Source organism: Serinus canaria, chromosome 28 (assembly GCF_022539315.1).
Source record: "Serinus canaria isolate serCan28SL12 chromosome 28, serCan2020, whole genome shotgun sequence".
Taxonomy (NCBI): Eukaryota; Metazoa; Chordata; class Aves; order Passeriformes; family Fringillidae; genus Serinus; species Serinus canaria.
Genome location: NC_066341.1, coordinates 2,645,760 through 2,669,778, shown reverse-complemented (window position 1 = coordinate 2,669,778; position 24,019 = coordinate 2,645,760). Strand labels below are relative to the sequence as shown.

The window sequence follows — 24,019 nt, the reverse complement described above, 5'->3', positions numbered from 1 at the left end:
CCAGAAAAATGTACAGACAGGCTCCTTCAAATGTGTTTTGAAGGAGAAAATCCAGAAATATATACAACCTGTGGTTAAATTTAAACTTTTTCATTGTCTGTAATTTTGGTATATTTTAACCCTTTTCCTGATTCTTTAGAACGAGACAAAAAAAAAAAAAAAAAAAGTACTGCCAAATACAATACAGGGATTGATGCAATATAATTCTTGGAAAACATTTAGTGCCTAATCTTCATTAAACCAAGTGTGAAGGGAAGGGTGAATGTGGCATTGCTGTGTGTGTGTGACCTGCTGGACACCCCTGGGCTCATCTTTGAACAAGGGGGGATTTTATTCTCCTTAGGAAAATGATGACTTCATGATGACCGAGAGTTCCACTGACAAAGGAATTCAAACAGTTTAAATCACCCTGCACACACCGTGTGGCTCCAGAGCGTGCTGTCCCCACAAGACTCCAGTTGTGCAAAAGTTGTGATTCAGCTTTGAAGCAGCTGCTTAAAATAATGAAATCATAAGTCAACGTTGAGCTTCTCTTAAAAGCTGTGAACTTTTAAGTGCTTTGCTGAGGGGACCACAACACCCCTCACACCTTCCCGGCCCGCAGGGGGTTTATTCCCGTTATTTATTTCCATTATTCATTTCTCTCCGCAGGGTGCTCTGTGGGGGTCCACAATCCCCCTCAGGGCTCCGGCTCCCCGCCGCTGCGGCCTCTCCTCCAGCTTCTTCCTGCTGCCCCCATGCCCTCCAGCATGGCCCCTGTCCCCTCAGGGGTCTCTGTTCTCTGTCCCCATGGCCCTCAGCGTTGTCCCGTCCCCTCAGGGGTCCTGTTCCTGTCCCCATTTCCTCCCTATCCCCTCAGTGATCCCTGTTCGCTGCCCCCATATCCCCCAGCATCACGCCGTCCCCTCAGGTATCCCCGTTTGCTGCCCTCACGTCCCCAGCAAAGCCCCTGTCCCCTTATGGATCCTGTTCTCTGTCCCCATGTCCCCCAGCATCGCCCCTATCCCCTCAGGGCTCCCTGTTTACTGTTCCCATGTCCCCCAACATTGGCGCTGTCCCCTCAGGGGTGCCTGTTCGCGGTCCCCATGTCCCCCAGCATCGCCCCCGTTTCCCCATCACGGCGCCCCAGCCCCGCCCCTCTCCCCATGGCGCACGCGCGTTCCCGCCGCCGCCCGCCCTCCCCCGCGCACGCGCGGTGCGCGCCCCCGGCGGTGCGGGCGGGCGGGGGCCGGGGCGCGGCGCGCGCACGTCACGGCGTCGGGCGCGTCCCAGGGAGCCGCGCGCGGCGCCGGCCCTGCCCCCAGCGCGCCCCGCGTTCGGCCCGAGCGGAGCGGAGCGGAGCGCTGGGCTCGCCCGCTCCCCCCGGCCCCCCGCGCCGCCCCCGCCCCGCGGGGAGCGAACATGCTCCTCCGGCTCCCCGAGGCCGCCGCCGCCGGCGAGTGAGGAGCCGCCGCCGCCGCCGCCCCGGCCCGGCCCGGCCCCGCCGCCCGCCCGCCCCGGCCGCAGCCGCAGCCGCCCCGCTTCGCCCAGGCAATGACAGCGGCTCCGGCCCCGTCCCCGCAGCAGATCAGGGACCGGCTGCTGCAGGCCATCGACCCGCAGAGCAACGTGAGTACGCGCCCCGCGGGCCCCCGCCGCTCCGGGCCGACCCCCGCCCGGCGCTCCCGCCGCGACGCCTTTCTCCCCCTCTCGGGGCCTCCGGGGCTCCCGCTGAGGCCGCCCCGGCCGTACCGGAGCCTCCGCTGCGGGCGGTAGCGCGGAGCTCCCGGCGCGCCGTCCGCCCGGGGTCCCGCAGCCGGCGGCGCCTCCCGCCCGCGCCCCCCGGGCCGGGAGCGCAGGGCCGCCCCGCTGGGGGCTCCGGAGGCCGCTCCCCACCCGCCCGGGGCCGCCGCCGCCCCCGCCCCGCCGCCGCTCAGCGCCCCGGGCCCGGCCGGTGCTGCCCGGCCATGCGGCGGGCGGCCCGGCCGCCTCCCCACGCCAGGCCGCGGCTCGGGCGCGGCCTGCAGGGGGCTCTGGGCCGGCCCCGCCGCCGCTCGCCGGGACCTTCCGGGGCGCCCACCTGTTCCTCGGGCCCTGCGACCGCTCCGGCCGCGGCTGGGGGGACCCCGGGCTGCGGGGACATCAGGAGGGCTCCGGCTGTGGCTGCGGAGCTCTGGAGCTGCTCCAGCACCGAGCAGCCTCGGTCTTCGCTTTTATCCCTTCCTGCAGCGCCGTAATGAGCTTATGGGCTCCTTCTGGGATGTGGTGTAAGCACAGAAGTCAGCGTGTATTTTACCTGTAAGTGGCCTTAAGTGGCGGTTATCCAAAGGATCATTTGCTCCTTTTAAGGGTTTTTTGGCTCATCCGAGCAGTTCTCCTCTTAGGTGTTTATTACTGTGAGAGGACTGCAGGGCCCTCAATCTGTCCAATTTTTGAGTCTTAGATCAACAGTCACCTCTGCAGGATGCCAAGGTGGGTCTGTCTTGGCCATCTGCAGTTTGTGGGGGCAGCCTCTCGTGCATCAGGCTGAATGTGTGCGTGTTATTTTAGGGGCTGGGGTGTGTGAAACGGTGCTTTGGTTCCATTAAAGTCATTCCTGCTCCTGTCTGAACAAGTGCTTTTTTGTGATAGACCTGCATCAAAGTGCTAAAGTAGCTAATAAAGTTATTGTCATTTGGAACCCCTCCTGGAGCAGCCTTTCTGTGTCGTGGGGACTGAAGAAAAATCTCTCGGGCCTTGTAGGTTCTGTAGAACCCCCTGGGCTGGGCATCTGTGGGGAGCTGCAGTGTTACACGTTGGAGTAACAGTAACAAATCCTGGTGGTAATTGTGGGCTGTTAAATGTCAGCGTTGTCTGAGTTTGCAGTACTTTAACATGGATCTTGCTGAAATGTCAGTTAGTGCACTTCATGAATCCTGTTTGCTCTGAGCTCTCTTTCTGTGGCTGCAGATTTTTCACTCTACATGAGACCGAGCGCCAACCTACTTTAATAAAATTCTAGCAGATCTGTGGTGTCTTTTGACTTCAGAACTGTCAGCTGCAGTGGTTACCCTAATTCTGGTGTTACTTTGTCAGACTCTGTGGCTGTGCAGAGCTAAGCAGCCAGGAAGTCAATTTTGTGGTGGATACTCCTCCCTTTCTCCACACGCTGATGTTTCAGGATGCTGTTGTGAGAGGACCCAAAATAAAACCAGGCAGCTCTCTGCTCCCACAGGTCAGTAGCCCCTTAAGTTTAGGAGGGATGTATGTTAAATTATGATTCTACATACTTGATACTTATCCAGGGCAATAATTGGTGGTAGAAAAATCAGCCCATTGTTCCAAAGTGCCTGTAGGCAGGGTCTGTCTTCCAGTTTAACCTTTTCTTGGAGGAGAGCAGAGGTGGTGTAGCTGAGGTTCATTGTACAGCCTGAGAGCTCAGGCTCTTGGCTCCAAAGCACATGGAATGTGTGGTGTTGTTGATTGTTCACTACCTGGCACATCACTGGCACAGAGGGAAGAAAAACATACATTTTAAACATGCTTAAAAAGCAGATTTTGAGTTTAATCACATTTGGACACCACCATGAGAGCACAAGAAGCTGCTCTGCTCTTTTCCTCCTGGGAGAGTCAGTGCAGCCATGAACTGCTGTGCCTGCAGGGAAAGCTCCAGCTGCTTTCTGCTGGCTCTTAGAATCTTCTCCTGATGGAATTAGTTGTGTTCAAACCTACAGCAGACACTGTTGTTACTGACTTCCTCATTTACCAAGAAGGTCAAGCTTTGAGGCCTAGAGTTACTTCAAGTGTAGTTGCTGTGTGTGTTTCTGGAGAGGCTGAAAGCTCCACCAGTAGTGGGCAAAGCCAGTCCAGTTCTGTGGGGCTGAGGAGGGAGGAGATGCTTGGTTCTTCATGGTGCTTTACTGTAGGGTCTGTAAATTTAAGCTTCACTTAAATTCCCTAACACATCCCCTAACACGAGCTGCCATTGTGGATATTTATTCCTGAGTGGTTAGTTGGATCTTGGTCAACTCACAGGTCATGCCTTAAGTGAAAAAAAAAAAAATAGGACATAAGTTTCTCTACCTCTGTTGGGTTGAAGTGGTCAAAATAATGGTTTCCCCAAGCTTGCAGAACCTGCTGGCCTCAGGAAATCATCTCCTGTGCTGATTGTTCATCTCCAGCTGCTCCATAAAGCCCTGCTGACTCGGGAGCAATATTGAATTTACACATGTTTAGCACTTGAACCTCCTCTAGTAATTGCTGCAGCATATATTTATAATTTAGTTTCTCACACTTAGAGGTTACCTGTGTAAATTCTGAACTATTTCAAAGGAGACCTATAAGAAATAAGCTATTTTTAAAAGAACTTACATCATCCTAGAAGCCACCCGGGATGTCTGGTATTGTGTCTTCATTTATTCAGCCTTTTCTCCTCGAGGAAACATATGGGCAAACCACTTCTGCTCCATGACCTAAGCACTGAGTACCAGCATCACTTTCCTTCCAAGGCTTCTGTGAGAACATAGCAGGAGGTGGAAGAGAGCAGGAGTTCTGTTCTGTGAGGTCTGACAGGGGAGATGTTCCTTCATTCTGGTGGGAACAAGGCTGAGAAGCCACCCCTTCAGAGCACCTTTGCCTTGGTAACTCATGCTCTGTGCTCCTTGGGGAGTTTATTCCCAGGAAAAATGAGAAATGTTGGTTTTTGCTCTGTGGACGAGCCTGTCGTTTCCAGCCAGCTGCTAGAATTGTGCTTGCAATTAAATGGTTCCTCATGCTGAATATGTAGCAATCTGTTCCTGTTTTTAAATATTAGATAATAACTTCATTATTTGCCATTAGTACCCCTCTGTGACACAAACCCAGCTTTGGTTTGAGTAACAGCCTGCATTGTGTGCTCCCTGTGAGCTTGGGCTTGGCTCTAACTCAGCTGGGCTTGCTGCAGACATTCAGGAGTAGTCCATGGCCTGAATTATTAATAATTAATTAGCCTGTGTGTTGGAATATATTGGGTGGTGTATTGGCATGGGCTGATCTCCCAGCTGGCACAAGTTGCATGGTTAAAGATGTTGGTTGTTTTAGCAAGGTGCTGGAGGCAAAACCCCCCTCACCAGTGGTACAGGTGCTTTCCAGTAGTGTTTTAAGAAGGTGCAGGGCACTGCTGTAATAATATAAATTCAGAAAGCAGGGGAAGCTGGTGCTTCACTTCCTGAGGGTCCCAGTGATTTCTTTGGATGCAGGAAGTGTTACGTGTGGGCGAAAGTAGACTAGGAATGGCTCTTGCTTGAGCTTTATCCTTTTCTGTGAGCCCTAATGAGCTTAGCAGTTTTGAGGGAGGTGCAGAGAACCTGTTGTACCTCTTGTCCTCTTTGTCCCTTTCCTCACTTGCAGCTCATCTTGTTTGGAGCAGTCTCACATTTGGTGCAGGAAGGCAGCAGGTTGTTCCAGGTGTGTGACAAAATGCAGGGGGTTGGGGAGCATTTCTTCATGTGCAAGGTCTAAAGTGTTGTTATCATGTCAAGCTTTAGTTTCAGATAAAGATTTTGGGCCTGATGGAGAGAGTCCCATTGCATTCAGGTTTTTTATAATAACTTTAAATGAGGTCTGTGTTTCTTAGTGCTCTGTATTACAAACACTTGGATTCACTTGAATTCACTGTGTGTGGGTGATGGTGCAGTTGGTTTGAATATTGCTTATCCACTTCTTTCTGAAACAGCTTATTTAGCTTGGTGGCAGTGCAGGCTGTCAATTCTTCACAGGGGTTGGAAGGCTGGAGATTTAAAAACTTCTAATTTGTACAGTGCCCCTTGTAGCAGTGAGACCATTCTGAACTTTGAGGCTGCTAAGACAAAATCTGAGTGAACAGAGATATCAGAGAGTTTAAATTGAGGGGTCAAACCAAGGGGAATGCCAGACTGCTTTTCAGTTGTTAATTCCTTGAAACTCCCCAGGTTGCAGTGATGATGGCAGTAGTCATTTGCTCTGAAGCTCTAATTTGAGTGTTTGTTTCGGCAGCAGTGACAATTTAAATAACACCCACTTCTTATTCCTGCTACACACACCCATTTTATGTGTACAGGATGGTGTGGTGAACTGAACCGAGGAATTGATCAGGATTTAAAGAAGAAAAAAGGCAATATATGGATCTTTTCCCAGGTAGTTTTGATGTAGCTCAATTATTTGATAAAACTTCTGGTGCATCACAAATAGTTTTGGCAGCAGAATTGGGTCTTAAAGTGTTTAAATAAGTTTGGAAGCATAAAAGAGCAGCATCCTACGAGGGTGGGGAGGCCCTGGATCCCTGGAAATGCCCAAGGTCAGGTTGGACAGGACTTGGGGCAACCTGGGACAGTGGAAGGTGTGGGAGGGGAATGGAATGGGATGGGCTCTAAGGTCCCTTCCAACCCAGCCCAGTGTGTGATTCCATGAGGAGTGGAATGTTGCTGCTTCCTGGGTGCATCCCTGCTGCCCTGGGACCTGGCAGGAAGGAGGTGTTGTCACCTGGAAAAGTTAACCACGCCTGTCTGGGTTTTTTGAGGTGACAGTGGCTGCCTTATGGTCAGGTTTCACTTGCAGAGCCTTTTTTTTGTTGCTGTCACTTGTGTGTGGCTCACAGATGTCTGGAATTATCCTGTGTTTGTGGGCATGCAGCAATAGAGGGGCTCTGAATGTGCCCAGGAATAACTGGGAAACATCTTCACAGCCAGCCAGGAGGATACTCCTGAGCTGTAAGTCATGAGTGAGCTCTGCAACTCAAGAGTGAACCACCACCTTCCACTAAAGGCTGTGTGGACAATGCTCCAAATGATCAAAAATTGATTTGGCTTGAAGCCCTGTGCTTACACTAGCTGAAGCTGCCAGTGGAGCTGGGAGAGCTGCTGGGATCATGTCCCCACCTCCAGCTGTTCTTGTTGCCTCCCTTGTGTGACCCAAGCAAAGAACTCACCTGGCCAAGCCCTACCTGAACAGGGGCTCCTCAGGGACCCCTGTCCATGCCCCAGCTCCTCCTGGGCTCAGAGAGGTGGCACTTGTGGCACAGAGCTGGGGAATTGTGTGGCAGGGAGAGGTGACAGTGGGGTGGTGGCAGCTCAGGCTATCCTAGGGCAGCTTGAGCCCCCTCACATTGCCAGACTGGGTCATCATGGGGGATCATTAAAGAGCTTTTTAAATCCAAATGATAAAACTTTACAGCAGGGGCCTATCTGCACGTGCTGTACCTGGGCCCTTGGTGGGAAACACTCTGAATGCTCAGAGGCTGCAGGGAAAGAACTCCTTAACACATTTTTATTGGTGTAGCCATGAAACAGCTCCTCAGTGGAAGAACCAACTTTTTGTAGGTGCTATAAATATGGGCAAGAACCTCTGGCAGTCACCAGGAGCCACAGCTTGGAACAGACAGCTGGTGAGGGTCCTTCCAGGAGAGATGTGCTGAAACAAACTTCCCAGGCTGCAGAGGACCCCTGGCTGGTGCTTCCCAACTTTCTTCATTTGGGGATGTTCTGGACCCTGTGTGAGGCCATTTGAGTGCACCTTGGCACACCTTGAAGCCAAGAGAGCAGGGAGCTTAGCAGGCCATCCTGGCAGGGCTGGAGCTGGGATGGGATGGCCATGGGATCCAGCTGGATCAGCTCCTGCTGCCAAGGCACTGGAGCCTGACACCAGCAGGGGCCAGAGGGAAAACACTCCAGAGCTCCCACGTGGAGAGGGACCCAACCTGTGCCTTAGGAAATAGGAAGACTTTCAGCTCAGGCTGTGTTTCAGAAGTCTGGGGCTGGGCTGGGAATTCCAATTTGTCTTTCTGGGGGGGTTTTGTCCAGTAAGTTGGGGGTGAGCCCAGTGTAGGGGTGCTGAGGTGTGCATGGCTGCCTCTTTTTGGGGTTTTGCTGTGGCCATATGACACAGCAGCACTGTCATCCTGGCACCTTTGGCTCCTGATCAAAGTAGCTCCACTGCAGCTGAAGCTTTCTCTCCCTGTGAGATCCTTTCCCAGTTTCTTCAAGAAACTGCTGCAGGTGACAATTAGTGTATCTTCTTTTTTTTCAGGAACCACAAAAGTTTCAGGAGAGGGGAAGGAGGAATTGATTCTGCCTGCTGCAGAAGTTTGATGTTAGTCAAGATTCACTGCTTTTAAGGCATAGTTACTCCAATGCATTAGACTTGGAGTTAAAATTAATGTTAGTGTAGTTTTTTTACATGAAAACATGTCTGTTTTGGCTGATAACATTTTGCTGCTATCTCTTCTCACCAGTTATGTGCTTGGTGATAATACCAAATATACTCCTTAGGTCTGTATAATGTGGTAGGATGTGGCCCCACTTTTACACTGGGTCTTTAAAGAAATAATTTAAGGTAAAGGTAAGTAAGTACCTCATATTCAATTTAATGTAAATGTAGGTTTGTTTATTCAGTGTTCTAACAGCTAAATTACTCTTTCTGAGGGTAATTCATGCTTTTGGTGTTTGGAATAATATTTAAGTGCCAGCAAATTGCTTTAATTTGAGGTGCAATCTGCTAAAACTCAGCAGAGAATTGGTGTTTTCAGGGGCAGGGCTTTCACAGGGCAGCCGTGTGTGCCTGAGTGCGATTGTTAATATCAAAGTGTACAATTTTCAGCATGTCCAAACAGTCAGTGGTAGCAATTTCTGCTGAGGAGTCACTGGAAGTAAAACATAATTAGCTCTGTTTTAGTGAACAGAGTGGTTTCTAAGCCAGCAGCTGGGGAGGAGGGATCCTGCATCCAAGGGATTCAGGGACACGCTCGGCTGGGCGTGTTTTCAAACTTGGAGCTGTGGAGACGACTGCAGAGGTGGAAGTCTTGTCTCAGAGTGACAGCCAGTGCTTCTGTGAGCTGCTTTCTCACATAGTTTCCATGCAGGATCAGCTTGCAGAGTATCACAGTTATAGTACAGGTCTGGAAGGTTTGATTTTTATTTTTTTTAAGGAGTGTAGAGCTGTGGAAGGTAGAGGAACATGGTGTTTTTTCCAGGTGGTGATGCACAGTCATAAATTGTTTTTGGTGAACAAACTCCCAGCACATCTACAAATGTCTGTAACTCAAGCCATCACTTTCTGAGCAGGTCAGTACATAACACTCCTCATCCTCTGTAAATTAACTGCAGCAGGAAAGGACAGGGAATGTCTCTGTGTAACTTGTCATCCTGTAAGTTCCAGCAAAAATAATATTCCAATATTGTGTTTTGTCCTTGGAGAAACCACAGTTGATTCTTGAATAGAGTTGAGCACAGTGAGGTGGAGGAGAAGATTCAAGGGGTGATGTTTCAGATTTCTTTGTGAAATTGGGTGCCTGCAGCTCATGGGTTGAGCACACTGCTCAGGAGCCTGGCTGCAGCCTGGAAAACTCAGTGTCCCTTGTCTTGTGAGGAGGAGTTTGTCTGTCACAATAGGAGCTTTGGGGTTTTGATTTCATATTCTCTCTGCTGGACTTTTCAAGACAGGCTGCCAAGGGGCTTAAGCCTCCCTGGGGCTTTCTGAACTGGGAATGGAGAAGTTTTTTGCCACTAGGTTAGAAATAAGCAGGCCAGGTTGGAGCTTCATGAATGTTCTGCCCCATCCCTGGAAGTGTTCAAGGCCAGGTTGGACCAGCCTGGGATAGTGGAAGGTGTTCCTGCCCATGGCAGGGGAGTGGAATGAGGTGGGGTTTAAGGTCCTTTCCAACCCAAACCAGTCTGGGATTCCACAATTCCATGTTCTGTGTTTAAACATTGAGAAAATGCTGCTGAGTCCTGGGTTCCTTGCTCCTGCCATGACCACACAGGGCAGTTGGCTCAAGTGGAGCTGCTTTTACAAACCCTGAGCTGAGAAGGCTCCAGGCCCACCTTCCTTTTTTTCCCAGCCATAGGTAGAGAAGGCATTTTGTTTCCAAGGAGCTGTTGAGGATTGTGCCACTGGCTGGAATGGCCAAACATTCTCCAGGGATTACTGGGGGGCTTTGCTTTCCTGACAGGTGACATTGTCCTGAGGTGACACAGCCCTCAGAGAATAGAGGTATTTGGAAATGGCTGACTGGCAGCAGTGTTTAATCTAGAATGTGGAGAGCAGTAAGTCTAGGAGATGTGTAAATTGATTTCAATTTTTTTTCCATATCCATAAAACTTGTTTATGGTGTGTGCTGAGAGGAATTCACTATTGGTAACAGTTGTTGGAAGGATACAGTGACTTCTCCACAAACTTTCCCAGTTTGTAACACTATTTTTCTCAGGTTTTGTGAACAAACACACCATGCTTAACTCTCATGAGCAGTCACATGAGCATCTTGCACTTCAGTGTGATGAATTTATATATTCCACAAAGAATTCAACATTGTATTCACCTCAGCCTTCTCTATCATTTAAGTAATCAGCTGAGAAACTTCTCTAGAAATTCGACAAAAGTTGGCCTGCAGCATTTAAAGTAGCTGGGATGGTGATAAATGGTTTTACTTTTAAAAAAGAGTGAAAATTCTGTATTGTGGGGACATCAGTAGGGCCTTTCTGAATTGCACTCAGGTATAAACTGCTCTCTGTTAACAGCTCTGGGGAGATACTTTAAGGGATGGCTAAAATAATGTTTAAGTACTTCACACAGCTCTGGACCCCTTTTTATCAACTCCTTAAATGCACATTACATGATTTTAAATATCAGTTCTGTGGAGTGGATGAAGATGGAGCAGGTGGTCACAGAATGGTTCTGTCCAAGTGATGCCTTTAGGGCTCCTGTGGTACCTCCCTGTGCTCTTACTTTAACCACCAGTGAGTTCAGGTGAGTTCCTGAAGCAGAAAGCCCCAAGATGAATCAGAAGGGGCACATTTTAAGGCTGGATTTTCTACATATTCTGTATCATTCTGCCTGAATAATCATCCAACTGCATTTCTGTCTTGTTGAAGTAGGACCAGTTGTCCCTGTGACTTTGCTTGCACAGCAACCTCATTTTATGGCTCTCTAAATTTTGAAGCAATAATTTTGCACTTCAGTTCATGGCTTATAATAAATAGTAACCACTAAGATTTGTCTGGTTGAAGTTTCTGTACAGGAGGAAGAGGAGGAGAAATGATTATCCTGTAGACAAGGAAAGTGCATCATAGTTGGCACCAGTGCAGGGATTGAGGGGTTTGAGGGTGAGTGTGAGGTGGCTGCAATGGTGACAGAGCCTGAGTGGAGAGAGAAACTTTGGGCATTTGAGATTTTTGGGATCACATGGAGCACAGTGAGGCTGGAAGTGTTGAATTTTTAGGTCTTTTACAAAACAAGCTGTTTCCTAGGGTTACCTGTATGGATCTTTTTGAGAAGACAATTCTGAATTGCTGCTCGGAGTCTGGTTTGGAGTAGATGGAAAGGGTGTGATGTGTTTGTGCTTCTAGTTCAGTGGCTGTTCCCCAGGTGGAGGGGCATGGCTGGAAGGGACTTCATGTGGTCCATCACCTGCATGGAACAGCTCCTTCTGGACTTGTCTAATGTGTTCTTAAACCTCCATTGTGGCTCAGGAGACTGTGGAGAGATTATTTGAGTGCACTGGTAGCTCCCTGGTTATTTCTATGTGCAATCAGTATTTGTCTTGTTGCAAATTAGGCCAGTGAGCATAAAAGCAGTTGATTAACATTTCTTTATTATGACTAATAATGCAGAGGAAGGTTTATTTCAAGCTTCATGTGTCTCTTTCCTATTTTTAAAATGTTGTATGAAACGAAAACTTCAACTTTATGTTATTAACCATGTTTCCAAAACATGGTTATCCTGCTGTCCTCTGACCTCCTCTTGGCAGATGTTCTACTTGCACTGTTGCAGTTTGAGAGGAAGATGTAATTCCAGCTGAATTTGATTCCTCTGCCATTCCTTACAGCTTGGAAAACAACACTAAATGATCTTGCTTGCAGTGTGCTGTGGTGGATGCCACCAGGAGTGGCAGTGGCTGCTTGGGGTTGTGCTCCCTGGTTCTTGCTCTGTTCCATCAGCAGTTTTTACCAATTGAACAGTATTTCATGTCACCTCTTTGGCTGCTGGGCTTTTTGAAATCAGACTAATTAATTTTTATTTGTCCAGCTTCACAGTCTGGGGGGGGGTTGTGGGTTTGTTGTGGGGCTTTTTGAAATCAGACTAATTAATTTTTATTTGTCCAGCTTCACAGTCTGGGGGGTGGGTTTGTTGTGGGGTGTGGAGAAAGAAGTTGGGGGGCATATTGCAGTGAATCTGTAAATCTGCAGCTCAGGTTTGGCACTGCAGGCACGATTCTTATGGTGTTGTACAAAATGTTTAGTAACTGTTGAAGCCAACAGGTATTTCTGTAGTAACAAAAATGTCTTTCAGTTCCTGGCTAATAAACTGGATGGAGAAAAGTGTTTCACTGTTGCTGTTTTCTGTTTGCCTTAAAGACCTTTTCCTGTAGCCCAGGGAGCTGGGGGTGTGCCTTGTCTTCATAGTCTGTGTTTTACTCCCTCTGGTACCACCCTCCTCCCGTGGATGCTCCTTTTGTTGGGTGGTTTCCCCTGCCTTGGCCCAGCCTGGAGTTTGTTCCTGGGTGCCTCCCTGGGAATGGGCCATGCAGGGCAGAGCTGGAGCGTTCATGGCACTCCCAGCTGCTGGGCATTTGTGCCTGGAGGCCCTCTGTGAGTGCCAGGGCAAACTGGCAAGCTCCTCTCATTCTCTTGGCTGCTGTGGTGTCTGCCCAGCTCAGGGATGTGTGTGGGCACTGCCAGGAGAGAGCTGGGGAAACATTTCAGGTCCACTGGTTCCTTCACACTGCAGAATTGTATTGGAATCTGACCTTCCTCTCATTTGCTGATCCTGCCTTTGTAAAGCATACACAGGATGATGTTACTTTGCCATGAAATGAAGCCCAAGTACAAATAAAATCTATGCAGATTGGTTTGACTCTTTGAAATAGACCTGGGAGTTTTAAATCTGGATAATGCTTCTGTGCCAAGTCACTCTTTGGACTCTTCTTGGTACTCAAGGAGCATTTATTCTACCCCTTGTTTTGCAGCACTAATTTCTGTTCATTTTTCAAAGCATGAATTTCTCTGTCATAGAAGATTCTCTCAGTGAGAATCTTATTTGACTTTCAACCCAAATAATTGCTTCCTTCATGTTTAAAGATGTGTTTTACCAAATACTATTTGCAAACTGGCCCCCACCTTTAAGAATATTTTTTGTGTGCTGGTTAATGTTGGACCTTAGCTTGGCAAATTGACTTTCAGACATTTTCAATAATGTGAGCAAAGTAGTGCATGGTCATCTTTTTGGTATGTTGTGTCTGTGAATAGTATCTCATGTTCCCTATCTTTAGACAACATCATGTCACACTGGGGCTAGGGGGAACTGTTAATAGATCAGCTGCAAGGGAACTGAACTAAATACCAGCAGGTTGTAACCTGAATTCTATCTTGGTGTGTTTGGTCTGTACCTTTGAACAAATGACATGACAATTTTCTGTTGGTGGTGTGTATTATCAGTGTCTGGTGTCTCATAGTTCCTACACAAAGTGCTAAATAAACTCTTCACTGCTGTATTGCTGTTGTTACATTTAAATAAAGCCTCCTGGGAATAGCAACTTTTCACTCCTCACTTCTTATTTCATATTTTAGATTATTGTGCAGCAAAGGAGCTTTTGTACAAAAGCAGTGTTGGGGCAAGGTGTGACACTGAGGGGGGACCCTGGTCTGGGGCAGGAGCTGCTGCTGGGCTGCAGGTGACACTGAGAGCTCCAAGAGAAGGAACACCAGCTGTGCCATCACCCCTGGAGCAGGCACTGCACCTCCTGGGAATCAGCTCTGCCTCCCTGGCCTCTCCAGCAATATTCACCTTCACCTGGGATTTTCCTGAACATTTTCCTGCACTCCCTGAGGAGATACACAGCCCTGGAGCAGGGGGAAGACAAAAAATGCTCCTGTGAACTTCTGTCTGGACCCTGCTGCCACCAGAAACCTCCAGCTTGGCAATGGACACCTGGATTGTGTTTGTAGGAAGATAAAAAGGCCTGTTCAGTGTCTGCACTTCTCTGCTTGCTTCTGTCACACTGCTTTGGTGCTACAGGTGGGACAGTGTTGCAGAACTTTCTCTGAAACCATTGAAATTTAGGGTATTGGTGGATGTCCTGATGAAGGAGTTAAGTATGATGGCAAATGCATTCTCTGCAAAGCAGTGGGTTATGATACGTGTGTGCTCTGTTCACCCTGCTCACAGTGGAGTCAGGCTGGAATTGTTGGAAGCTGTGATTTCAGCAGGATGATGGTGTTACACTTTGGTTTTAGAGGATTGTCAGTGATGGGCAACTCCAGGCCAAGTTTAAGTATCCTTTAGAAACTTGTGAGGGCACTAATGTGACCCAGAAGGATGATGTTTCTGTATTAAATGGTGCCTTTTAGCACTGGTACCTGAACTTTGTGGTTGAAAAGAGCCTTTCTTCCTGAAAGGCAGGAATCTGCATGAGCAAGGTTTTTTTGGAATTGTGCATTAAGTTTTCCGTGTTGCACAGAAAGAGCTGCTCCTTCTACTCCAGGCAACTCAGGGCTGGTTTGTCATTTATCACAGTCTAGTCAGGCATGCAAAGATCTTTGAAAACATCCCTGTGAAGTATGGAAAAAAAAATTGCTTTATCTGAGTGTCTGCAATAGGAAGTTTCTGTAACATTTGTTTTTCAGGCTGCAGTGAGAGAGTGCAGGTTGTGCTGTGTGTCCAGGCAGCCCCCAGGAGGACAGGAAGGTGTTCTGGGGGTGCTCACGTTGCTTTTGGGGTCTGGGCTGGTGTGGAAGCAAAGGAAGGGAATCAGAGCATCCCATGGAATGTGCTGCTCCCACAGAAAACACATCCCAGCACCTGGAAGTGGTGGTGGAGCTTGTGTGGATGCTGAGCTTGCTGCTGCTTTCAGATTTCCTGGTGGAGCTGGGAGGGGACAGCTGTACCTCAACCTTCCCCAAAACCCCTTTGAACTGCTGTGTAACACCCTGAAATTAGTCACTGACTTAGACCTGGTTTAGAAATGCTGAAATAAGATTAAGATGGCAGTTAAGAAAAGAAAATTAAACTTCTTGATCTTTTTCTGAGAGTTCAGAAATCCCTGCTTTTGTCTGAGGCTGGAGTAAAACCATCCAGTGCTTAACTTGGAAAAGATCTCAGCAATAGTAAGCTCCAGAGTATGGCTGAATGGCTGGATGACTTAAGGAGCCTTGCATGGAATAAATAAGATTTGTTTTCTGTGGCTGTCATTAGGGTTGGCTGGAAAGGATTATCGTGGATGACTCAAAGCAGATGTTCTGCAGTAAACTTTGGAGTGAATTAGTGTGTGTGCCAGTCAGGGCTCTCAGCTTGGGAGAACTTGGAACACCTTATCCATTACTTATCAATTATTTTGAGCTGTTTGCTGCAAGCTCCTAAATGGGGGTCCTGGAACTGGAAGTTGTTTTGGGGGTGCTAAGGGGTTGCTGTGTAAGCAGACAAAGGCACATAGAAACTAAAATGCAAATTCCTGAGTTGCTGAGCTGGGCAGTTACAGCTCAGTGTCCATAGGGAGTGGGGCTGCTGAATTCCCTGTGTTGCTCTGCTCTGTGGCACTTTAGCTGTCTGCTCTGTTCCCAGTAAGCATCTTCAGTAGCCCTTTGTGTTAATAAATGATCATTTCTGGTGCTGCTCAAAGCAGGGTAGTGTCCTGGCAGGTCAGGTTGGTTATGTGACAATGCATGAATTTTATTGTGATTGTTGGTTTAAGGTGAAGGTGTTGGTGTGCAGGATGGGTGTGCTGCTGTTATCTCTGAAGTGAACAGGTGATACTTGAGGTGTTTTGGCAGGTCTCTTGTTTCCATCACTGTGTTTAACTGCACTACAAGAAATTCCATCATCTGTGCTGTTTTAAAATAGGCAAATATCATTTTTACTATAAGCTTCTCTGTATGGCACTTTGGATGAAACATTCTGAGAAAACTACACAAGGAGAAGGGAGGACAAGTTGTTGAACGTGCTTGAACATTTTATGTATTTATTTTCAAAGAATTAAGCTTCCCTACAGGTCAAAAAAAAAAGAGAAAGTGAGAGGAGCTGCTGGCAGTTGTCTGGGGTGTGAGATGTTCGTGCTCTGCTCAGCAGTTGCTCCGTGACAGCGCGTTCTCAATTGGTTACAAATGTGTGAGGAATCCAAAAGGGGTGGTTTGTGTTCCAGCAGGAGCTGAGGGTGCAAGGCCACTTTCACTGTCCTTAATTGGCACCACGTGTCCCCCAGAGCAGGGAGGGAATCACAGCCTGTCAGTGCTGCTGGGGTGGTTTAGCATTTGGGGCATCCTCTGCTGTGTGCTTGGGGGTATTGAACAAAGGCACAGCTGTGGCTGGAAATTCCCTGAGCAGTTTCACCTTTCTGTAGGTGTGTGTGCACATGAATGTATCACTTTCCCCATCTTCACCTTCTGATAGGCCAGTGACCCTTTTTTTGCCATCAGTTCTTCATTTAGATAATGAATATTTGGTATCACTTTCCCCATCTTCACCTTCTGATAGGCCAGCGACCCTTTTCTTGCCATCAGTTCTTCATTTAGATAATGAACATTTGGGGATTACCAGTAACTGCAAAAATAATTGTAGCAGTTAATGGTGTGTGCAACAGAGCCTTTTGCACATTCTGGTAATTCATAGGCTGAAATATGTGTTGGGAAGGAGAGTATCGTGTTTTGCAAGTTTAAAAATATTTGTCTGGAAACTCCCAGAATTGAGTTTTAACTATTCTAAGGGCTCTGGTTCTAAAAAGTGAAAAAAACCCAACCCTGCTGTTGTGTATTGCTTGAACTGTGGTGCTAAACTGTCCTTCCTGGGCTCTGAGGGCAGGGCAAGGGTCAGAACATGGAAGAAAGTCAGTGCACTGAAGTGAAATAATTAGAACTAAAACATGTCAGAATAGGTGCTCTTGATGCTCTAAAGGTTAAGCAGAGTTTTACCAGGCCTGACCTCGTGGTAGGGCTTTAAATATCTGCAGAGTGAAGAAAGAACCAGGACAAATTAAATCATCTTTGGCCTGGAGTTGGTTTTACACCCTATAGGAGTTAGAATCATTCAAAGCCTGCATGGACTTTAAACATAACTTTGATAAAAGTGAATCAAAAATTTAGGACAAGTGTTTCATCACTGACCAGGTATCTCCTAAATAACACAAAACTCCTGAATAGCACTAACCAGTTCTGCAGGGATGGACAAGACATGGTCTGAGCCCAAGGTTTTCTGAAGGGAGGAGATCAGCTCCTGGTGTTCCTGTGGGATCTGAGTGGAGGGGTAGAACTGACTAGGAAAAACCAATTCTCACACAAGTTGGTGTTTTTAAGAGGAGGGTTTGTGCAGGGGAGTGTGTGGCTGGGAGGGCAGAGCTGCCTGGTGATGATGATGATGCTGATGCTCCTGATGAGGTTTCAGGATGATGTAGGATCCCTGCAGAGATTCTTGCTGAGAGATTTTTCTCACATGCACTTCACATCCAGTTGAGTCACAAATGCAATTAAGCAATAAATGAGACTGTGATTCAAGTTTTCCTTTGCTTATCTTTTAAATCTCTCCAAAGGTGAATTAGAAATTCCAGGTTTCAGCTCTCTTACCATCAGGTAATGGAAACAAAGATCTCTCTGTAGGATCATAAACTGGTTTGGGTTGGAAAAGCTCTCCAAGATTACTGAGTCCAACCCAGCACTGTCATGTTCACCCCTAAACCAAGTCCCTAAAACGTGCATGGGTGGTTTCTGATGGAAACCATTAAAATCACACATGTGCTGAGGATGTGCAGGATGCACAGCTGTGGTCAGAGAACCTGATCCTCACCTCCTCAGGGGGTCTGGGTTTGTGCACTTCCTCCTCCCCATGTCCAGGCCCAGCAAGGGGTGGCTGATGGTCTGGGGACACCTGCTGGGCACAGCCCTGGCCCGAGGAGGGACCTGCAGGCTGGGACTCCTGTGTGCAGAGCAGAAGTGACACAGGGAATGGAACTGCAGAGCTGTGCCTTGGGTCTGTCTGCAGTGGGGCCTGAAGGATTGAGCTCCACATTTCCCACTGCTGCTCCACTTTTCACTTGCTTCTGTTAGGTGGGCACAGTTAATTGATGCTTTGCAGAGGGGTCTCAGAACTTTGTTACTCAGTCACAGCAGTTTTATTGCCACTGTTTCTGTGGGTTTTACATAAGAGTGTGTTTGTTACAGCTCCTGCAGTTTCCAACTAGGTCAGTAAAAGTGTCCTTGTCCCTATTCCTTGAACAATCAGCTCCCTAAAGCCAGACAGTCTGATAGCAGTTTGTGATTAATGCTTCCAGCAATTATAAAGTGGAAGGTCTTCAATTACATTTGTTAACTAAGACCAGTACATGAAACATGAAGTGACTTTGTCTTCCTTGTTGCAGATCCATAACATGGTGGCAGTGCTGGAAGTGATCTCCAGCCTGGAGAAATATCCCATTACCAAAGAGGCACTTGAGGTATGTCACCCTCTGAACATGATTTTTTGTTATATGGATAAAAGGACTTTTCCCTGCCTTTCTAATTTCCACCAGAGCTTTTCTGGAAACAATAGATGGATTGCAAAGAATTCACAATTAAGATATTATTTTGTCCCTCTCGTGCTGTTTCCGACATCTCGCTGAACACAGGGATCCTTTCTGGGCCCAGATCAGTATTCTGGGCAGCACAGTTCCTGTTTGTGCAGGGCACTACATTAATCATCACTTGCCACTGATTAATTCTGTTCCACTCAGCAGTATCACCCTGCACTTCTGGTCACCTTTGTAGACATTTGGTGACCAAGCACCTAAAATCTGAAATAGGAATAGAGTTGCTCTGGGTCTGTAAAATTAATCTTAAATGCAGTTAAGCAGGTTTCAAGGCCTGATATTTGTGGTGAGTCAGATGTAGGGAGAGCTGAACTCTCACTGCCACGCTTAGAAACAGTCCAAAGAAGTTTTATGGCTGAATTAGATATTTCTTTTTCACTCTTTGTATTGAAATTAGCGGTGTTCTTGCTTTTTACTGTTGCTTAATTACAACCCCACCTGTATTTCAACATATCTATGACAACAGGTTGCATATTTCTCTCACAGTCTGGTCTGTGTTCTCCTTTGAAGTACTTTTCTTAAGAAATCTGACTTGTGGAACAGTTCTTTGTTTTCAAACGTGCTTTGGGAACAATCAAACACTTCCTTCCGCTCATGAAACCACCTTGGGACACCCTGGCAATGTTGCTTAAATGGCTTTTTCATACGTTTCCACGAGGCTGGGGAGTGAAGGGAGAGGAGAGGGGTGGAGGAAAAAGGTAGGACACAACTCACACCTGGTAGTCAGGTTTGTCAAATGGAAGTTTTTATTGTTAACAAGTTACTGTAACAGGCAAAGATCCTGGAATTCTCTTCTCTTGGCTCCCTCTGCAGATCTTTCATTTCCCTTGTGATAAACACACACCTTTGGGTGCTGCATTTTGCCTTGAATCTGAACCTGCACCTTTATTCTTATGGTTTTTTCTCATTAAAGAATTCCTTTCTGATGTTTTTCCCAGCTCTCCTGCTTTTGCCAGGCAATAAAGACAGCGTGACTTGAAACCTACAGTCAGTTTCATGTTGTGTGGCAGAGCTCTGGACTAATCCTTTCCAAAAAGATTAATTCAGCCCTTAAATCTTTAGTGTTTTTACCCTGGTGTTTCTCAGGGGTGGTGAGCATTACAAAGCAGAACCAATCCTTAAGAATTTTGCTTGGAATGATCCGTGTTTGTAAACCACCTTGTCTGTCTTTGTAGGAAACCAGACTCGGGAGGCTTATCAATGAGGTGAGGAAGAAGACATCCAATGAGGAACTTGCCAAACGTGCCAAGAAATTGCTGAGGAATTGGCAGAAGTTGATAGAACCTGTAACCCAGAACGAGCCAGTGCCAAGGGGGCTGCCCAACCCACCAGGATCAGCAAATGGAGGTGCCCACAACTGCAAACCAGACTCCCAACTTCCTGCTGTGCCTGGCGCCAAGCCCATCAGCGAACTGAAAAGCAGGAATGATATCCAGAAACTAAATTCTCCAAAACCAGAGAAACTGGGAAATAGGAAAAGGAAAGGTGATCACAGGGACGGGCATCAGGGCCCTCCTCCCCCAAAGGTCTCCAAAGCTAGTCATGAAGTATTACAAAACTCTTCACCCCCTCCAACCAATGGAATTGGAGGTAGTCCTGAAAATTTTCCTAGTCCTGTAGACATAAACCTACATGCAGGGCCTGAAAGCAGCAGGACAGATCTCAGTGAAAACGATAAACACAATAAGATCCCAGTAAATGCTGTAAAACCTCACACCAGTTCTCCAGGACTTGTAAAACCTTCAAGCACTTCCTCGTTACTAAAGACTGCAGTGCTTCAGCAGCATGATAAATCAGAAGAAGCCACGGGCCCCCACCAGCCCAAGAGCCCACGCTGCTCCTCCTTTAGCCCCAGGAACGTTAGGCATGATACTTTTGCTCGGCAGCACACCACGTACTCACCAAAGGATTCGATGCCCAGTCCGTCTCAAAGGTCTCAGTTCGCGGACGCCGCGCCAGTGCCGTCGCCGCCTCCATCCCTGATGCAACCATCCACACCTCCCATGCCAGCCAAGAGACTGGAGTTCCCTCCTCAGGCGGCCCCCGAGGTGGCACAGCACTGGCAGGAGCAGCAGGGAGCCCCCGAGGGCCAGCACAGGCACACAGCAGGGACACTTCAGCAGCACACGGCTCCCGGCTGCAAAGGCCACCCCGGGGAATCGCACGTGGGCTTCCCACAGGACGCTTCCAGAATGGACAGTGATGATGCTGCTTCAGGGTCTGATAGCAAAAAGAAGAAAAGGTACCGACCCAGAGACTATACAGTCAACTTGGATGGGCACGTGATAGAAGGGGGTGTGAAACCTGTGAGGTTAAAAGAGAGAAAACTCACTTTTGACCCCATGACAGGACAGATAAAACCTTTAACACCGAAAGATCCTTTGCAGGTAGAAATCCCTGCACTTACTGAACAGCACAGGACAGAAACGGAAAAGCAGGAGCAAAAACCCAACCTGCAAAGCCCCTTTGAACAAACGAACTGGAAAGAGTTGTCCAGAAATGAAATCATTCAGTCATATTTAAACAGACAGAGTAGCTTGCTGTCTTCATCAGGAGTACAGACTCCAGGAGCTCACTACTTCATGTCTGAGTATTTAAAGCAGGAGGAAAGCACTAGAAAAGAGGCTAGAAAGACTCACGTTCTAGCTCCTAACAGCAAACCTACAGACTTGCCTGGGGTCACCAGAGAGGTCACGGGCGATGACCTCGACAGAATACGTGACCACAACTGGCCAGGCGTGAACGGTTGTTATGACACACAGGGTAACTGGTATGATTGGACACAGTGCATATCCTTAGATCCACACGGGGATGATGGGAGATTGAACATCCTGCCTTACGTCTGCCTAGACTGAGAGCAGTTCTGCTAAGCACGCTTTTTACACCTGCAGTTAGCAGAACTGGCAGACACGATGCCACTTCCAGCTGGGAGAGAGCCTCCTGTCCTGGACAAACAGGCCCCACGAGCAGAGGGGGGGAGGGAGCTGGGCCTTTCCAGCTCGTTCCTTTAAATTCTCCTTTTGTGAAATGCTGCTACCAGTTTACTAACAATTGCAAAGGAAGGCATACGAAGGTTTGATCAGTTGAGTTCAAAACTCTATAGCGAGCCAGCTATAAAAAGTGTTAGTCCCCAAGAAGTGAAGAGGATTTCCAGCACTTTCTGAATGCCGGAATCTTATTACAGGCAGGTACAGAGAAAAAATTGTGGAAGTTACCTTAACAAAATATGCATCTATTTATTTGACTTGATTTGGGTTTTTATTTGGCAGTGAGATATTCGAGAGACAATGTGCAAAAACTGTAGTTTTATTTCTGTCACATCTCTGAACATGATTGCGTTATTTAAGAGTCATGTGGTACGGAGATTGGGTTTTAAACAGCAGGTGTTGCACTGCAGGCTGGGCCACCAGCTTCAGCTCAACATTCCATAGGCATCCACATATTTTAGTCTGGTTTCAGTTTAAATCCAGTCTCTGAGAAATGCTGCAAAAACTAGATGTTTAACGATATTTTTTGATCCCACCACCACCAGCCAAATATTTTTCCTCCTTTTCCCTTCCTGCAAACTTATAGGTAAAAAACAAAAAGACAAAAAAAACAAAAAGACAAAAAGGAAAAAAAAAAAAAAAAGAAAAATCACCTTTTCTAGAATCTAAATGTAATGAGGGTGCTACAAGTTTGTAACTGTACTGTGAGAGGGAAAAAGGAAGCCTGTTTGTATGCTGGAAATATACTTGTTACCATTCCTTTAGATATTGTTTGCCTTATGGATATCCATCATAAACGCAATTTGCAAAAACAAAGAGCCTTAGTGAATGTACAGTAACTAGACTTCTGTGTTCCTGGGATGCAGAAGGGAGCAACTTTGCTATTTGGTCCTTTAAGTGGACACGTTGTGATATAAATGTGGAAATAAAAAAAATTTGCACAAACCAGTTTGTGAATTATTTATATACACACTCCACTCGTTTTCCCACCCCAGAATGCTCAGTTCAGCCCAGCCAGGGGAGCCCTGGCACCAGGGACCCCTCAGAGCAGGGAGGTGGAGCTGAATCCCTTGGACACTGCCCCAGGGAGAACGGGATTGTCTTCCAAGAACCTCGCTGTGCTGTCCAGTCACACAGGGTGGATCTGTTTTAACTCTGGAGACTGATAACCCAACTGCTGATAATGTACCTCAAAGTCTAAAGAGATCAGATTTCATCTTTGTAATGTTTTATTCCTGTTTGTTACAATGCTTGCTGAAGCAGCCTGGGGTGTAGAAAGTGAAGGATTTCTATTAACTGTAATTGCTTTAATATTTGGGGCTGTGTTGTTTGATGCAGTCCCCACTGTTGGGCTTCTGTTCAGGGGGTTGGGGAGGGGGCACTATACCAAAAATATTCCTGGGTTTAGTGATGTTCACTCTGTTAACCCATCTGTGCTGGAGATGAGCCCTGGCAAGAGCTGTCCTGCCTTTGAGGGTAGAGTGAAATTCTTCCCTGCCTTTCAAAGGAAGGAGCTCCTGGCCAGGCCTGCATGGTGTTGGTTCATTCCCTGGAATACAACTGATGAAGTCTGGTTTATTTTTAAGTCATTCTTGTTCATCATTTATGATCTGACTGTTACTGAAATGTGTGGGTATCTCAGAAATAACAATGTCTGTGTGCTTCCATTTCTGAAATCTGAGGTCTGAGAGTGAAACCAGAAGTGGTTACCAAAAAATGCATCCAAGTATATTTTCAGTTTACTTTCATTTTGTCCTCCTGCAGTTGCTGAGGTTGAGCAGTGAGGTTTAGAGCTGGAGAAAGCTCCTGTCTTGCAGCTCAGATTTGATGGTAGAGGGCCAAGCTGCTGGTCATTTTGGAAATGCTTAAGTTTTGTTTATGTAAAAAAGTACTGTGCATCTTATCTCCCCCTGCCCTTCCTCCCTCCTTCCCTGAATGGTCCCATTTAGGAACAGGGTCCGTGCTCTTTGGAGGCCTTTGAATTCAGGAAATGACAAAGTATTACTTGATAAATTCCATCTTTTCTCCACTGCTTCCATTTCTGATGCAATTGATGGCCCTTGACTGTACTGGGTGAGGTGATACCCAAAGCTCATCACAGCTTTCAGATTCCACCCAAACTGCCTGTGCTGGTACTCCTCTGTTTGAGGAAGCATCAGGAATCCCTGGTGATACAAAAACTGCTGGAGAAATTCCCTCCCAATGCAAGCTTTAAATCTTGTTCCTTGCTGAGTTTGTTGCTGCTGTAAGGGGTCAACTCACTTGTGTGTCCTCCAGGGTGAGATGAGGCTTGACAATCTTTATTTCAGCATGCCAGTATAACCAGTTCTGTGAGCTCCAACAAATGTGAATAAGTTTACAAGGTGATATTTTTTTGTCAATTTTGTAAACAAGTTCAAATGAAGTTTACCATGTGCGTACCTGCTGTGTACTCTCATTTGTGCATGACTCAGTTTCTCTGCTACTGCTTTCTCCTACCTCTCTCGCAAAATTTCTCCTTCTAACCCTAAAACCTGAAGTT

At 47.3% G+C, this 24,019-nt stretch overlaps 1 protein-coding gene across 3 annotated transcripts; it reads left to right on the top strand.

Annotated features, from left to right (window-relative positions):
• Positions 1-1,355: 1,355 nt before the first annotated feature.
• MED26 (mediator complex subunit 26) lies at positions 1,356-22,443 on the top strand. 3 transcript variants are annotated; one of them, XM_030231942.2, is made up of 3 exons: positions 1,356-1,608; positions 18,305-18,379; positions 19,687-22,443. In XM_030231942.2, the coding sequence occupies exons 1-3, from the start codon at positions 1,534-1,536 to the stop codon at positions 21,364-21,366; spliced, it is 1,830 nt and encodes a 609-aa protein (XP_030087802.1). In that variant the 5' UTR covers positions 1,356-1,533; the 3' UTR covers positions 21,367-22,443. The 3 variants fall into 3 exon arrangements, with proteins under 3 accessions (XP_030087802.1, XP_050842171.1, XP_050842172.1); XM_050986214.1 differs by lacking the exon at positions 1,356-1,608 and adding an exon at positions 1,663-8,310; XM_050986215.1 differs by lacking the exon at positions 1,356-1,608 and adding an exon at positions 12,092-13,980.
• The last annotated feature ends 1,576 nt before the right edge of the window (positions 22,444-24,019 follow it).

Coding starts and splice junctions, on each gene's coding strand:
- MED26 (XM_030231942.2), top strand. CDS start 1,534: ATGACAGCGGCTCCGGCCCCGTCCCCGCAGCAGATCAGGGACCGGCTG. Junction 1,609..18,304: donor CCATCGACCCGCAGAGCAAC/GTGAGTACGCGC, acceptor TCCTTGTTGCAG/ATCCATAACATGGTGGCAGT. Junction 18,380..19,686: donor TTACCAAAGAGGCACTTGAG/GTATGTCACCCT, acceptor CTGTCTTTGTAG/GAAACCAGACTCGGGAGGCT.